Source organism: Leptonychotes weddellii, chromosome 10, assembly GCF_054177405.1.
Source record: "Leptonychotes weddellii isolate Sample4059 chromosome 10, ASM5417740v2, whole genome shotgun sequence".
Taxonomy (NCBI): domain Eukaryota; kingdom Metazoa; phylum Chordata; class Mammalia; order Carnivora; family Phocidae; genus Leptonychotes; species Leptonychotes weddellii.
The window spans coordinates 78,633,344-78,649,869 of record NC_138378.1 but is presented as its reverse complement, the minus strand read 5'-3'; the positions used below and the strand labels follow the sequence as shown (position 1 = coordinate 78,649,869).

The 16,526-nt window shown below is 45.1% G+C and overlaps 1 protein-coding gene across 4 annotated transcripts in view; it reads right to left on the bottom strand.

The window, feature by feature from the left end:
* The window catches only part of DGUOK (deoxyguanosine kinase), a 30,459-nt gene extending 18,716 nt beyond the window's left edge, over positions 1-11,743 (bottom strand). The window contains exons 1-2 of one of the 4 annotated variants that reach the window (XM_081833701.1): positions 11,524-11,743; positions 97-209 (exon numbers count right to left, since the gene is read on the bottom strand). In XM_081833701.1, coding sequence (XP_081689827.1) covers positions 97-209; positions 11,524-11,707 — 297 coding nt within the window. In that variant the 5' untranslated portion in view covers positions 11,708-11,743. Of the gene's footprint in view, positions 1-96; positions 210-8,589; positions 8,754-11,523 lie in introns of all 4 variants that reach the window. The other 3 variants (XM_081833698.1, XM_081833699.1, XM_081833700.1) reach the window with 3 other exon arrangements.
* Between the last annotated feature and the right edge of the window lie 4,783 nt (positions 11,744-16,526).

The window sequence follows — 16,526 nt, the reverse complement described above, 5'->3', positions numbered from 1 at the left end:
AAACTGGGCTATTTCACCTACTCAGAGCAAATTAGATTATTACAATTAGTTTATTCACCCATACTGGCCAACTACCCCCCACAACTGAAAACTTACTTTTTGGGTGCCAACAGCCTGGACACTCTGCCATGCCGCTACAGGTTCTGTAGCTATGTGCCACTCTGGGTAAGTTTTCGTGAGTAACTTCACAAAGGTGGACTTTCCCACGGCTGCAATGCAAACAGCATGTATCGGGACCCTTCCCACATTAGGGCTGCAGGAGAAGGCTGCTACTAAACTCTGGCACAGAGGCCCAACTGAAGGCAACAAGTACCAGTTTTCCCAATTTCCACACTCAGCACCAGACCAGTGTCTGAATGATGATGGGGCAGGCCATACTAACCAGTCACTGTAATGAACACAGGCAACAGGGAGGAAAAATACTCTTAAGATCTAACTTGCAATGTTAATGCCCTAACCTCCCAGAGGCCAAGTATTTAATGAGAGTTGAAAATGTAAGAGGACTACCCAATGTAGAGGAAATCAGCTACATAAGTTGTAAGGCTTGAATCATATTTATTCTGTGGCAGCGTAAAAACTGCAAGTTTTTCAGGAAAGAAAAATTGAGATTATGACCCTCATTCATTCAACAAACCTAACCAATATTTATTGGAGTGCTTACTATGGGCTCAGGACTGTCCGGCACTGGGAGTACAATGGTAAACCAAACAGAGGACATATTTTGCCCTCACGGAGCTTGTATGGGAGATACTAAACAAACATGGAATAACTAATAACAAAGTGTTAAGTGCTAGGAAAGAAAAATGCAGGATGGCTCTAATACAGCTCAGGAGACTGGGGAAGGTTCCTCTGGAGAAAATGCTATCTGAGGTCAGATCTGAAAGGTGAGGAGTTAACCAGGCCAGACGAGGGGAAGGGTAATCCAGGCAGAGGGAGCCGCATAAACAAAGGCACGGAAAAGAGAAAGAACCTGGTGTAGGACGAGACAGAAGAGAAGCATGGGCCTAGAAGAGGCATGGTCAAGTGAGGGAGGAGAGTGGCTCAAGATGTGTGTAGAGGCAGGTAGGCAGGCCAGGCCAGATCAGGCACGACCTCATAGCATGGTAAGAAGTTTGAATCTATTCTAAGAGCAATGGGAAGTCAGTGGCAATGGATTTTAAGCAGGGAATGATAAGATTCCATCTCATTTTTAAAAGATCACTCTGCCAGCTGTGTAAGAATAGACTGACACAGAAGCAGGCAAAGCAATTAGAAGATAATTGCAGCCTGAACCAAGGGATGGCAGAGGAGGTGGAAAGTAGTGGTTGCTTTGAGGAATATTTTGGAGATGAAACCAATCTAGTACAACAAATGATCTCTTCCCATTTACGCCAATGTCTGGCCCATTACCTTCCATGAGCTCCAGACTCACTATCTAAGAGCTCTCCAAACACCTCCACTTGGATGTCCCACAAACACCTCAAAGTCAATCTGCTCCCTACATGAATGAAGTCATCATCGTCCCCAGCAAACTGAACGTCCTCCCATACCCCAGACCTCAGGGGACGGTAGCAGCATCGCTCACTGTCAGAACTTCTCCCTCCTCTGCCAAACCTCAAGTAGCCACCAAGTCCTTTTGCACCTGCCTTCTACATTTCCCCCATCTGTCCTTTTCTCTCCATTCCCACCTCCAAGCTCAAGATCAAGCTCTCATCTCTTGCCTCTCTGACTCTGGCTTTGCCCTCTTTAATCCATCATTCATACTGCAGCCACAGTGAACACAAAATAACACTGCTTAAAACCCTATTGCCTTCATGAAAAATCCAACCCTTTGGCATGGTCTAGGAGACACAGCAAGATCTGGCCCCTGCGTGTACCTCTCCAGCCTCAGCTTCTTTTAGTCACCTGAGCTCCTGCTGACCAAACTCCTTGCAACTCCTATCACGCCATGTTCTTTCCTGCAAATGTGATTTTGCCTATGCATTCCCATTTCCTGGAACACCTCCTCTCCTCACCTGGTCAACTCCTACTCAGTCTTCAAGATTCTGCTCAGATGTGCTCCCTGTATAAAGCTTTTCCAGATCCTGATGCCTCTGAGCTGGATCAGCTAATCATCCTTTATATTTGGCCTGGCTTTCTGGGTAAGAATTCATCACTGCAATTGTAATTCGGTTTCTCCAGGTAGAAGATGGGGCTCCTCTAGGGCACACAGGGTGGAATCAGAGCCCAGCACAATGACCTGACTGAATAAAACACTTAATACACTACTAATTTTGGTTCCCTCTGAAACTGACATTTGTTAAAAATCAAAAAATGACTTAAGAGTATGTTTGGAGTTCAATCCCTTCTATGAGAGATGGTCTTTCTCAAGCAAGTTCTACCCTGAGGAGGAACCCAAATGGAACCAAAAGAAGGAAGGGAGGCACCTTTCAAGTCAATTCTATCAGCCACTTACAGCTACTGATCAGGTATGAGGGGATGTCTCAGAAGAGCCCACATATCCAATGTGTGCCATTGATTACACAGCACTCCAGTCCCTGTCTGAACAACAGAAGCTAAGAACAAACAACACGAGTCTGTGTGTTCTGTACAGTCATGCTCCTCTCTCAGTTCCATCTCTACCCAGCCCATGTGTGCCTTTGCACATCCGCCCAGCCTCTGCTCTTCCCATAAGTCAGTGAATAAATGCCTTCCCCTGCTCTTCCTGGCCTGCGTCTAAACCCCTTCCCCCTACCAAGCCTAAGGCCCCACCTCTTCCATGAAGTTTAGAATGTCTCTAGCTCACATGGAAGTCCTACCACACTGGGCAATTGAATCAAACAATATTTATTAACTGCTTATGACATGTTTAGCATTTAAGTGTTTTGATTGCTTCATGGGTCTTAATTTTGGTTTCTTAACAGGATCTGACTCTCTGGGGTTGGGACCCAGGAATCCACATTTGTAAGTATGCCCCAAGTGATCCTAATGCATACTTTTTTTTTTTTTTAAGATTTTATTTATTTGTTTGACAGAGAGAGAGAGACAGCGAGAGAGGGAACACAAGCAGGGGGAGTGGGAGAGGAAGAAGCAGGCTTCCGGCTGAGCAGGGAGCCCGATTCGGGGCTCGATCCTAGGACCCTGGGATCATGACCTGAGCTGAAGGCAGACACTTAACGACTGAGCCACCCAGGCACCCCCTAATGCATACTTCTATTTGAGGTTGCTATCCAGAACAATCTGATCAAAATCAACAGAGGTAGTTTTTAAAAATATATATATAGGCTCTAAAACCACATACCAGACTACTGAATAAAAGCCTAGAGGCTTGCCATGAAGTACCTAACAGACTGACAGGAATTACAAATTGGTTGAGTTTATATATTATCATATGCCTGCCTGCTCTGAGTAGCCCCTATTTTAAAATAATTTAGACTGCAGGTTGTTGATTAAATCTAAAATGTGGTCCCTGCCTACCAGTCAAAAAGCTATTTTAATTAATAGGAAAGATTAAGGCAATTGAGATCGCTGGGATTGAATGATCGTTAGAATTACATTTTTTAAAAGTTAAAAACAATCTAAGAAACTACTGCAGATGGATAGGAAGGGCCCTGAGGGTTAGGGAGTGCCAGCTTCACCTCTGAGATCAGACCCTATTAGTTCATCTAAAAGCAGTCAGGACTCTGAGGAACCGACTCATGCCTTTTAAACACACAAAACCCGGAACGCCAACAAATTTGATGTAATGGGAAATATACAGTTCCAATTACTGGAACAATTACACCAGGACAATACTTCTGCCCTGCACCCCACTGCCCATTCAAAAGCTTCTGGAAAGCCAGTTTAGTAATCAGGAGCCAGTTTCAGCAAAGAATGACAGTAAATTGTGGTGGCAGGTCCTAAGTGCTGTGCCATCCAGGCTGCTCTTGCGCTCAGAGAGCCTGGGTCATTTGCCATAGGACAGTATTTCTTAAGCTGTATTCCAATGGAACTCAGCTGTGCCAGGCACCAGCCACAAATATGAAATAATTTTAAAAGATAATTCAAAGTTATATATTCATATTAAAACCACACACAGCATAACACTTTTTAGTGCTATAATACCTAAGCATAAGTTTTTTCTTCCTGCTTGGGTTTTGATTGTTGTTGTTGTTTGAGATTTACTTATTTGAGGGGCACCTGGGTGGCTCAGTCCTTAGGAGTCTGCCTTCGGCTCAGGTCATGATCCCAGGGTCCTGGGATTGAGCCCTGCATCGGGCTCCCTGCTCCGAGGGAAGCCTGCTTCTCCCTCTCCCACTGCCCCTCCTGTGTTCCTGCTCTCGCTATCTCTCTGTCAAATAAATAAATAAAATCTTAAAAAAAAAAAAAGATTTACTTATTTGAGGGGGGAGGAGCAAAGGGGGGTGGGGAGAGAAAATCTCAAGCTGACTCCCCACTGAGAACAGAGCCCAATGCAGGGCTCTGTCTCACAACTCTTGAGATCTTGACCTGAGCCAAAATCAAGAGTCAGACACTTAACTATCCGAGCCACCCAGGCGCCCCTGTTTTTTTGTTTAATTTTTTAAGACATGTGTTTTAAAGTGTTCCCAGGGTCTTCTTAAGAGTGATGTTGTCTGGGGCGCCTGGGTGGCTCAGATGGTTAAGCGTCTGCCTTCGGCTCGGGTCGTGATCCCGGGGTCCTGGGATCGAGTCCCACGTCGGGCTCCCGGCTCAGCGGGGAGCCTGCTTCTCCCTCTGACCCTCTCCCCTCTCATGCTGTTTCTCTCTCGCTCGCTCTCTAAAAAATAAATAAAATCTTAAAAAAAAAAAAAAGAGTGATGTTGTCTGCTTTTTTCCTTTTTTTTAAGACTTTATTTATTTGCCAGAGAGACAGCGTGAGAGCACAAGCAGAGGGAGCGGCAGGCAGAGGGAGAAGCAGGCTCCCCGCTGAGCAAGGAGCCTGATGTGGAACCCGATCCCAGGACCCTGGAATCATGACCTGGGACAAAGGCAGATGCTTAACGACTGAGCCACCCAGGCATCCCTGCCTGCTTCTTTCCTGCTACACTGGCCTCCTCCTAGGGAGCAGAACACTCATGTCCACCAAAAGCCACTCCTCTTCATGCAGCACTGGGCAAACAAGACAAACTCCTTCCTTTGGTCTCTCGGCAGAGCACCAGCTTCTTATGGTATCATTATCACAATTTAGTTAGATCTCAGGTTCACTGTTATCTCTCAATGTATTTTTTAATATCATGGATTTGGGAGGTATCAGATCTCAGAATCAAACCTTCCTCTCAGACCTTAGCTCTTACTGAACTTTATTATATGTGCCATGACTTGCAAAAGGGTAGGAGGTACTTTCTTAGAGTATATTAGTACAACATGTTGATTTTTATTAGCACCAGGACTGTCATTCCACAAGCTACATCAAAGAGTTCTGTTGCTAATTTCCATCCTTTCCTAAGTCATGATTTTTTTCTCTCCACAAATTTTTCTATAAACTATGATGCCTGCTATTGCTACATTCTGCTAAAACCTAGCAATTAGATAGTATCTGATGTAACACCCCGAATAATATATTACTTTCAATGTTATACAGTTGTATTTTGTGTGAGCCTCTTAAACATACCATCACCTCCAGGCATTTTCCTAGCCTGAACAAAATTTAAAACATGGCAAAAATCCAATTCTGAAACCTTGTACCAAAAAGCAAACTAAGGCAGTAAATGTAAAACTATCTTAAAAAAAAAAAGTCTTCCAAAGAACATGTGAAGCCTGTATTTTAGGCTTTACATTTGATGCTGTATCCATCTACTCATTCATTCACTTACTGGGTGTTTATGGAAGAGCTACCAGGTGCTAGGTACTGTAATTAAACCGACGAACTAGGCGGAGACCCTGCCCTCGAGGAGCTTATACTCCACCCCTGAAACCAAGTACCCAGGATCAGAAAGGCTCTGAGCCCAAAAGCATTCTGGGCAAACTTAACAAAAATCACTCAGCAGGCTTAAAAGAAACTTAATACCTTTTTGCTCTGATTCCTCTTACTGTTTTTCCCATAGGAAACTATGCTTCACAACAAAAGTTGCTCTCAGCTCCCAGCATATGATTCATCCTTTCATTATCGCCTTCTCAGTGAAACCTTCTTGAACTCTCTCTGGTCCACTTCACCCCGAGGGGCAGAGGTAACCACTGCCTGCCCTGACTTACCAAGGTATTACATTATAATTATTTGTGACCCGTCACTCTTTCCACTTGCTTTTTGAAGACACAAACTGACCTTGTTCCCTTTGCATCCTGAGTATCCAGCCAGATACCAGGAATGGAGATGGATGGAATGAGGTGAATCACAGAAACAAAGACTCCAATATGCAATGTTTAGAATAAATAGGGCTTTTTTTCCCTAGGATTCTTTGCCCAACTGTTTATATGCAATAAAAGCAATAGATGCACATTAGTAACGTTAGACTGTATGGAACATACTATTAGGGAAGCTCTCTCTGCTTTATGTAGAAGTCTCTAGACTGTAAAAGTGACAAAGTTTCTTCTTTTTTGGTTGGGTCTTTGAAAATCAAAGTGAGAATGGTCTGAGATGACTCACTGCCAGTATCTCATACAGCAATCCTTTCTTCAATTGAGGTCTGTAATTATAAAATAACTGGTTTGGGAAGGCAATAATACACTGTAGCCATGAATACACTTAGAAGATAGACTAAGTATTTTATTTCTTAGGTCTTAAGGAATTCTAGGCACCAAACTTTTCATTTTCCATCACACATGGCATATGGCTTCTTAACTCATACTGGGCGCCATTAGGTGCCACCTCACTGACCCATTTTCCTTACGTGTTATGGTCTGCACTTACAGAATCAGATCAACGGGACTCAGAGCAGCATGACTACAAGAAAAGCCCCTCTAAACATATCTAATTTCAGTTAGGACAGGGGTTTACCTTCCCTTATTCAGGTGTCCTGGAGGGGCACTGATTTGTTTGGGGATGCCACCTGTGATTAAAGAACAAGATCACTCCTGCCTTGATTTTAAAGCAGCTTAAAATATTCCCTCCGTGGGCACCAATGACTAACTTCCACATGGTATCACAGCGCAGGAGTCAAGCATCTGATAAACACTGAAAAAATACAATGGGTCAGGCAGGGGGTTAGGTGCTGCTGATACAAAGATGAGCAAGACACTAAGTGGCCAACCCAGGGAAGTGTTGAATGTGCAAACAATCCTCACAGAACTCAAGTGCTGCAGCAGTTGTGGGTACAAAATGTTAGGAGAGCACACAGAGGAGGCAGTGACTAATTCTGCCTGAGGACAGTCATCACGGTGTGTGGGGTGATGGAGAGTAGTAGGAGGTAAAACTAGAAACAGCCAGATTAGGGGCCCCCAGTCCACTTGCCATTAGTCACATTTTCCTTGGGCAAGTGCATTCACTTCCAAGGCTTCAACAACTACCCCCACAATCAACAACTTCCATATCTGAAATCTCAGTCCCATCTCTCTTGATTTCAGGCACATGTCCTAATCTACCTCAGAACATCTATGTATGTCTCGGAGGCACCTGATAACCAAATCTATCACTCTAACGTCCCCAGACTTCTTCCTTTATTCCCATCCTCAGTTTTCAGTCAGTGTCCAAACTATAACCTCACTGTCATCCTCTATGCCTCTATCCCTCACCTCCAAGTAGCCACCTAGTCCTGTCAATCCCACTTCTAAAATCCCTCTCAAACCTCCATTCTTCTCTGTCCTTCCATTCCCTCTGTCCAGTCCTACATCTTCCCACATTCCAACTACAACGACAGCCACAAAACTACTCCAAATTCCGTTCCTGCTCATTCACTCCACACAGCGGATGCATGGTACTATGGGTACTGCAGCAAACAAGACATACAAAGAAAGTGCCTGCTTTTGAAGCTTTCTGTTCGTTCCTTCCGGCCAATTTCTTTTTTAAAATGAATCTGGGTGGCCCAGTCGTTAAGCGTCTCCTTTTGGCTCAGGTCATGATCCCGGAGTCCTGGGATCAAGCCCCACATCGGGCTCCCTGCTCAGCGGGGAGTCTGCTTCTCCCTCCGCCCTTCACCCTGCTCATGTTCTCTCTCACTCTCTCTTCTCAAATAAATAAAATCTTTAAAAAAAAAATGAATCTGGTCATGGCACATGCCGGCCTCAAGTCTTCAGTAGCCTCTCACCACCTACACAACAAACTCCTAGCATGCTGCACAGGCTGTTCAACATCTGGCAAGTCTACCCTTCCAGCCTCTTGTTCTGCCATCCAGGCACAACCCTGTTCTTAAGACTGCATGTTTCTTCAGGCTTTTGCCTTGGCAAATGTGACTTCCTGTACCTGAAACATTCCTTCGTCATCTCCCCCTCAAGAATTCCTACCCCAGAGATTCTGAGTTCCCATACCCAAGCGACTATGGCACTCATCACATGGTATAGGAATTGTATTTAGAAGTCTGCTCCTCCCATCTGGTTATGAGCTCCTTAAAGGACAGGAACTGTACCACAGGGGAGTCTACCCTCATAGCAGGTACTCAGTAAGTCTTGATTCGAGTAAAAGCAAGGAAGAAGTATTTCCATCTAGAAAGGTTAAAAAGCAAAGGTCAGGGAAATTGGGAGAGGGAGCTCAAACTTCACCTGATGGCCTGTCCAAGTACTTATTGTGTGAAGTACTTTGGTACTTCTCTGGGCTCTGAGAACAGAGCTTCCTTTAGAGGCATGTTTCCCAAAGAACATCTTTAACACCATGAGGCAGGGAGCAGGACTCTCCCTTTTCAATCTTTTTGATGTTTCTGATTTGGCTGGAGAAACACAAAAAACAGATGTGGTGACTGGTCTCACTTTAAATTCATGACCACTAAGTCCAAGTGGGTCCTTAATGCTAACTGGCAGCTCTACATTTCTCTTGCTCACTCGCTAGACTAATTCATGTCTTTCCTCTCTCTTCATGCTCATTCTGCTTAGCTGAGCCTTCTCCCTGTTTCACTGAGAAAACAACCAAAAGACCTTCCCCACGTTCCCACCACGCCTACTCGAGTCAGTACTCACTCCTGTTGCCATCCACACTGTTAACTAGTGATAGACTGCGCTCCTAGCTTAGGCTAACCTCTCTCCACTTCGCAAGACTCCATACCTTCTTGCTTACTAAAATCACTCCAGTAATTATACCCTGTCTCCTGCTCCACCAATTTTTTCCCCTCTCTACTAGACCATTTTCACCAGCTTACAAACATGATCTAATTCCTCTTACAAAAAGAAAAAACTGGAAACAACTCCCTCAAACCCTCCCCATTTCAGTTACCACCCTATGTCTTCCCTTTTTAGGAAAACTTCCAAACAGTTGTCTTAATCCACTGTCTCCAGTTCCTCACTTCCCATTTTCCTTGAACCTATGCCGATCAGACGTTCACCCCTACTGTCCCTAAAAACTGTTCTTCTCAAGTTCACCAAAAAGCTGTTACTTAAACAGCATTACACAGTTGAACATTCCCACCCCTTGAACACCTTTCTTCATTTGGCTTCCAAGTTACCATTCTCTTTTGGTTTTGCTCCGACCTCAGTGGTCATTCCCTTTCAGTCTCTTTTGCCTGGTTCCTTCCCCAATCTCCTTTCCATCAACACACAAGGTCTCCTGCCTTCAAATACCATCTACATTTATACCTCCAGTCCAGGGAGACTCTGAACTCCAGACTTATATATCCAACTGCCTCTTTACCATCTCTACTTAGATATCTAATAAGCACCTAAAAACCTAAAATGGCTAAAGATAGAATCTTGAAACCATCCCGGGGCGCCTGGGTGGCTCAGACGGTTAGGCGTCTGCCTTCGGCCCAGGTCATGATCTCAGGGTCCTGGGATCGAGTCCCGCATCGGGCTCCCTGCCCCTTGGGAGCCTGCTTCTCCCTCTGCTTCTCTCTCTCTCTCTCTGTCTCTCATGAATAAATAAATAAAATCTTTAAAAAAAAAAAAAAAAGAATCTTGAAACCATCCCTTGCCCCGAGTATCTTTTCCCATGCTTCTCCATTTAAGAAAATTTGGAACTCCCATTTTTCAAGTTGCTCAGGCCAAAATGATTGATCTCTTTATCTCACATTCACCCATCTGTTACCAAATCCAGTTTGCCCTGCCTTAAACTGTAACTGGAACCCAACTGCCTCTTACCATCACCATTACCACTCTGCTCCAACTCACGGCAACTCATCATTGCAACAGCCTCCTGACACCTTCTACTTTCAACGTATCAGCCAGAATCACCTTTTCATAATTTAAGTCAAATCATGTCCCTTGACAGCTCAAACCTTTTCCAATGGTAAGTAAAAATCCACCACGGGCTAAAGGCCTATACAATCCAGCCATTCCTTACCTTCACACCTCATCTCCTTCCATTCTCCCCCTTGCTCACTCTGCTCCAGCCACAACAGCTTTCCTCCTGTTCCCGGAACACACTATCCACCTCAGGGCCTTTGCACTTGGTCTTCCCTCTGCCTGGAAGATTCTTCTCCCAGTTACCTACATTGTTTCATTCCCTCACTGTCTTCTGGTTTTTGTCCCAATGTCACCTTCTCGGTGAGGCCTGTCTTGACTACCCTATTTAAAACTGCCATTTCCCTCAATCACTCATCCCTGAATTTTCCCCATCACACTCATTACTATCTAATACATTGTTTACTTAATTTATATTGTTTATTTATCACTACTAGAGTGCCACGAGAGATTTTTATTTGTTCTGTTCAGTGCTGTATCCTCAGGGCCAAGAACAGTGCTGGCAAACAGAAGTTGCTCAAAGGGTTATTTGTTGAATGAATAAAATAAGAAACTCTTAATTTGCTGCTAGAATGCCTTCAATACTCAACACTTGCTAATCTCCTTAGGGCTCAGCACCTTAGCTAGTAAAACCATCAAGTCAGAATTTGGTAACATTAAACTGAAGTGATTTGCATTCATTTCGTTTTATGATTACTTTTTATTTAAGATACTGGGTCTCTACTGTTATAAGTTACTTTTAATACATGTTTTAAGTTTAAAAAGTGAGTTTCTTATAAGAAAAACGTTAAGAAATTATATGGGACTAGAAGAGAGACACGGTAAAATTAGTGTTAAGTGGTATTTGAATGACTGAACTTTAGGAACTCTTAAGGTAGAGCTGCCAGAGAAAATACAGGACACCAGTTAAATTTTAACTGTAGATAAATATTTTTTTTCTAGTTTATGTCCCAAATATTGCATAGGACACACACTAAAACAGTATTCGTTATCTGAAATCCTATTTTAAATGAGCACCTTTTTCCCCCCTAAATCTGGCAACCCTATCTTAGGAGAACAAAGAAATTACACCCTGCTCCTTGTTCGCATCCATTTCGATCAGAACAAGCTGGCAGAACTCTTGTCCTAGCTACAGACTTCGTGGCTGTGGAGGAGTACCGAGGCCTGACATCCTAAAAATCAAAGAAGCAAAGGCCTCTTTGGGAGGGGAAAGGCCCCGCGGCATCAGACCGCGGGGAAGGGGGGGGGGGTCTGGGCCCAGCTCCCTTTCTCAGCCTCTCAGGCTTGCAGCCACTTTCCGGCCCTTACCAATATTTCCTTCGATGGAGAGCCTTCGAGGCCCGCACTCCGCGTGCAGGCCCCTCAAGGGGCACACGCCACCGACCGGGCTCTGGGCCATGGAGCTGGAAGGTGCTCGCAACAGCCTTCGAAGGAGCCGGCCCGCGGTCATTCCACCCACAACTTGCGCAGCCACCACTTCCGCCGAGAGCATTTCCGCCCTCGGTACAGCCGTTCCAGCGCTCCGGCGCGTCTATGACGTCAGGAGGTCGCCAGGCAAGAAGTGGGTGGGGTTGAGCCGGCTGGGGGTGGGGCCAAAGGGACGGCTCTGTTCTCGCGATGTTTGTGGATGAGCGAAGCTAGATGGGACAGACTTACGGTGTGGGGGGTGCGGGAGATTTAGTACCTGCGGTTGTTACGGGGGTTAAGCCTCTCGGTTTTTGTCGAACAGCAACATCGTAAAAGAGGCGTAAACTCACCAATCTCATCACCTTTGTATTTTTGTGTAACTTTTAAGTCATAACTAAAGACAAATCAAAATAACTGTAATTGTAAGCGAGGCTTTTCCAGGTGTTTGCTTTTTATTCTAATATGGGTAGCAACTGGACTATTTTAAGTAGGAAAATGACACAATCTGATGATGTACACAAATTAACTTTTTCCCATTCACTGCGACGCGCAGCACAATGCTGGCACATTACTGAATAAATCAAATTAGTTCATTACACTCCACCTCTTATTTTGTCTTTTGAATGAATAAATAAACGTTCACTCGATTTGCGTAGTAGCCAAAAATCCTATTAGGCTAAAGTGGGTGGAGGCTCAGGACATGAGTGGAACTCGTTTAAACCAGATAGATTGGGTCCTGTGGGCGTGAACACGACGGGGGTGAGGATTCTGAATGGGATTTGTCAAAGGCTGAGCAGAACCCGGGTAGAGACTTGCTGGTGTTTAAAACTGGAGTCCCCCTGTCGGTGGAGAGCTGCGCTCTGCTCTGCCGAGGGGCAGGGACAGTTCTGAGCTGCTGCCCCCGGGTGAGGCCCTGACTGGCTTTGTCCTGCCACACCCCGTTGTCATAACGACCTCAGAACTAACGCTTTATGAAATGTTATTAGAGGGTATTTCCACCTTCCACTGTTGAAACCACAAGAGTCAAAGCAGGAGTCCAACAGTCAAACCGGCCTTCAGGCAGCACTCAGAGGTGGGAGGTTTTAGGAAACAGGGACCTGACTGCAAGGGGTTGGGGAGGGGTCGGTGGCTGGGACACCTGTCTTGCATAAAAAGCACAAGACCTTTTTCTTATACTGATGTTTATATGGGATGGCCGAAGTGATGTTCGTATATTAAGCACATTTAAAAAAAATATAGGTTATAAATTTATTTAGGATAACCTAGATGGAGCACCAATGGATATTGGAACAGCTAAAGTCTGTCCCATCCTCTGCTCCCATTCTCACAGCCACCTTCGTGTCAAAATACTGCATACATTCCTTTATCAATGTGAACTCAGACTTGGAAAATATTCATCAAAAAAAGTTTGAGAGATGGGGCGCCTGGGTGGCTCAGTTGTTAAGTGTCTGCCTTCGGCTCAGGTCATGGTCCCAGGATCCTGGGATGGAGCCCCACATTGGGCTCCCTGCTCAGCGGGAAGCCTGCTTCTCCCTCTCCCACTTCCCCTGCTTGTGTCTCTCTCGTCAAATAAATAAATAAAATCTTTAAAAAAAAAAAGTTTGAGAGAGGCTCTCAGCACCCAGAAGGTCTCTCTGCCTTTGCTGCCATCAGGGTCATTGTGAAGTTTAAATGAGGAAGTTGTTAGGAAGGTTAGGTGCAGACAGGTAACTAGACTTCTCCTTAAAGTTAGAGTTACTAAAAGTTATTATTTTTTTTTAGACTTTAAAGTGTAGTATGTAGTGAAGAAAAGAGCTTGCATCATAAGTATGCAGGTTAATGAAATTTTGACAAATTGTACGTTACTTGGATTCAGATAAAGATATAGAGCATTGCTAGCATCTCCAGCATCCATTTGTCCTGCCAGTTACTACCCACCAGAAGTAATCAATAGCCTGATTTCTTTTTTTTTTTAATGTTTTATTTATTCATGAGAGTCAGAGAGAGAGAGATAGAGAGAGGCAGCGGCAGAGGGAGAAGCAGGCTCCCTGCTGAGCAGGGAGCCCGACGCGGGACCCGATCCCAGGACCCCGGGATCGTGACCTGAGCCGAAGGCAGAGGCTTAACCATCTGAGCCACCCAGGCGCCCCTCAATAGCCTGACTTCTAACAGCAACCGTTTTGCCTGTTCTTTATATAAATGGAATCATATAGTAGGTACTTCTTTCATTCAATATTATATCTATGAAATTTATCCATGCTATATATATAGCTGTAATTCATCCTCGTTGTCGTATAGTGTTCCAATACATTGCTACACCACAATGTATTTTATCTGTTGTGCTATTGCTGGACATTTAAGAGTTTCTAAATTGGGGCTATTACGAAGAGGGTGGCCATGAATATTCTTGAATATGTCTTTTGGTAAAGTTATGCATGCAGTTCTCTTGGGTAATACCTGTGAGTGGAATTATGTGATTGGTTATTTGTATGTTCAGCTTTAGTAAACAGTCCCAAACAGTAGATAGTTTTACAGTGTTTGTACCAGTCGACACTGCCACCATCATGAGTGGGCACTGTGCTTGTCCCACATTCTTAACAACAGTTGGTATTGTCAGCTCTTCATTTTGTCCAGGCTGCCATATATAGTTTTAATCTGCATTTTCCTGATGATTAATGAAGCAAAACACTTTTTCATATGTTTACTGGCTATTTCAGTAACCTCTGTTTTAAAGAGGTTCCCTGAATGCACTCTGACTGATACACCTAATCATGAAGGGAAGCATTTAAGGAGTAGTTAAGAGTGTGGGCTCCTGGGAGGCGGGGGTGAGGGTTGAGAAAGATAACCCACAAGTAGCACTTACCGCCTGCCACACAGCTATCACCCAGTACACTTTCCATCATCAGTAATGGCTGCCTTCAGCTCGACCCTCAGTGCCCGGGACATTTTTGCTATTTATCTTTAGTTGACTGCCTGTTGTATTTCCTCTCTCCTCAAGCTGCTGTAACCTACCCATGTTTCCCCCCTCTCCCCCCGCTATCAGCATATGACCTGACTTCCCCTGAAGACTTCAAGGACTGCACTTCTTGAAATGGGGTAAGACTGGGTGGGGGCAGGGCAAGGAACAATGGGTCAGCCTCACCATCTTCCCCCACATGGAGACTCTGATGCACCCCTCTACAGCAGGGATTTGTCAGTGCTCCACATTTCCTCCCATCCTGTGTGTGTGTGTGTGTGTGTGTGTGTGTGTGTGTGTGTGTGTGTGTGTGTGGCTGTCCTCTGGCCTCCTCCCTATGCTTTCTCTCCCAACAGCCTGTGACTGAAGCTCTTCTTTGCAAGACTGCCCTCGGCCTACCGGAGCCCTTTCCCAGCCCCTGTGGAAAGCATGGGACTTTACCTCCCCCCAGAGTGTGCCTTCTCCAATCACTGATAGGTCAGCGTGAAAGCCCAGTTGCATCCAGTCAGGCTTTTACACCAGAGCTGCCTGGGGACCAGGGTGAAGCCACCCTTGTGGGACTCTATCTGAGAGGTCCCCTGCTGGGCTTCCTCCCCTTTCTTGTGCTGCTTCTCTTACTCTGCTCTCTGGTTTCCCCTGCAAGCACTTCCTTAAATCACTTGCCTGTGTATCCTCACTTCAGGGTCTGCTTCTGGGAAACCCATCTTAAGACGTAAGTCCACTAGGGATTTTTGTAAAACATGCTTCTCCACCCTACCCCCAAGGGCAAGTGCAGGGATGGCAGAGGAAGTATGTTTGACGTTAAGGTCTGTGCACTTCCACTGGGGTCCACTGTCTCCAAATAGGTGTGTCTGGGAAGGCTCACAGCCAAGTGGGTTCTGCTCGGGAGCATCAGGGTTGGGACTTGAGTAGGTAGAGAGAGTAAAGGGTATGCCAGGCAAAAGTAGGAATCTTCTGCTATTAACTAGCTGGGTGAACAAGTTAACTTGAAAAACTAGCTATAAAATGGGAATGATACTAGTACCTGCTAATAGGGTTAGGGTGAGGATTAAGTGAGGAAGTCCATGGAAAACTCTTAACCTAAGGCCTCACATATTGTAAGCACTCGACCAATGCTAGCTATTATTATTACCCTTTGTTTTCTCATCATATTTTGTGGGTGCTTCTGTTTCACCTCAAATCATTGTCTTGCATGTGTCCTCCCCCCGCTTTATGCAGTGAGACTTTGATGGGCAGGAATCATCTTTACTGGATATGTAAATCCCATGTGGCCTTACCCAGTAATAATGGATGCCAAAAATTCAGCAAATACTTGAGAAATTTAACAGAATTGACCAAGGGCAGGGAGTAGGGAGCAAATAACAAGAGAGAGACTGAAAGGGAGATAGAAGCAGGAGGAGGAGGGGCGCCTGGGTGGCCCACTCGTTAAGAGTCTGCCTTGGGCTCAGGTCATGGTCCCAGGGTCCTGGGATCAAGACCCGCTTTGGGCTCCCTGCTCGGCGGGAAGCCTGCTTCTCCCTCTCCCACTCCCCCTACTTGTGTTCCCTCTCTCACTGTGCCTCTCTCTGTCAAATATATAAATAAAATCTTTTTTAAAAAAAGAAGCAGGAGGAAGAGAAGGAAAAGAAGAAGGAGGAGGAGGAGGAGAGGATGGAGGAGGAGAAGAAGAAGAGGAAGGGGAAGAGGAAGAGCAAGAACAAAAGGGAGAGAAGGGAGAAGAAGAAGAAGAGGAAGGAGGAGGAGAGGAGGGAAAGAAAAAAAAATTCTTCCTAGGGTGCTGCTCCTTTCTTGGTTAGTTTTGGGGAAAGATACAGCCTAATCCTCAATAACAAAAGCCCTCATAGAGATCTTGAGCCTACTGTGACCTTCCACCACCCAAATTCAAACATTGCGTTTGAGCCACTCATATGTCACAGCCTATAAACCTTGTGTTTCTCTTTCCGGTCATGTTCTCTGTGCATTGCCCTTG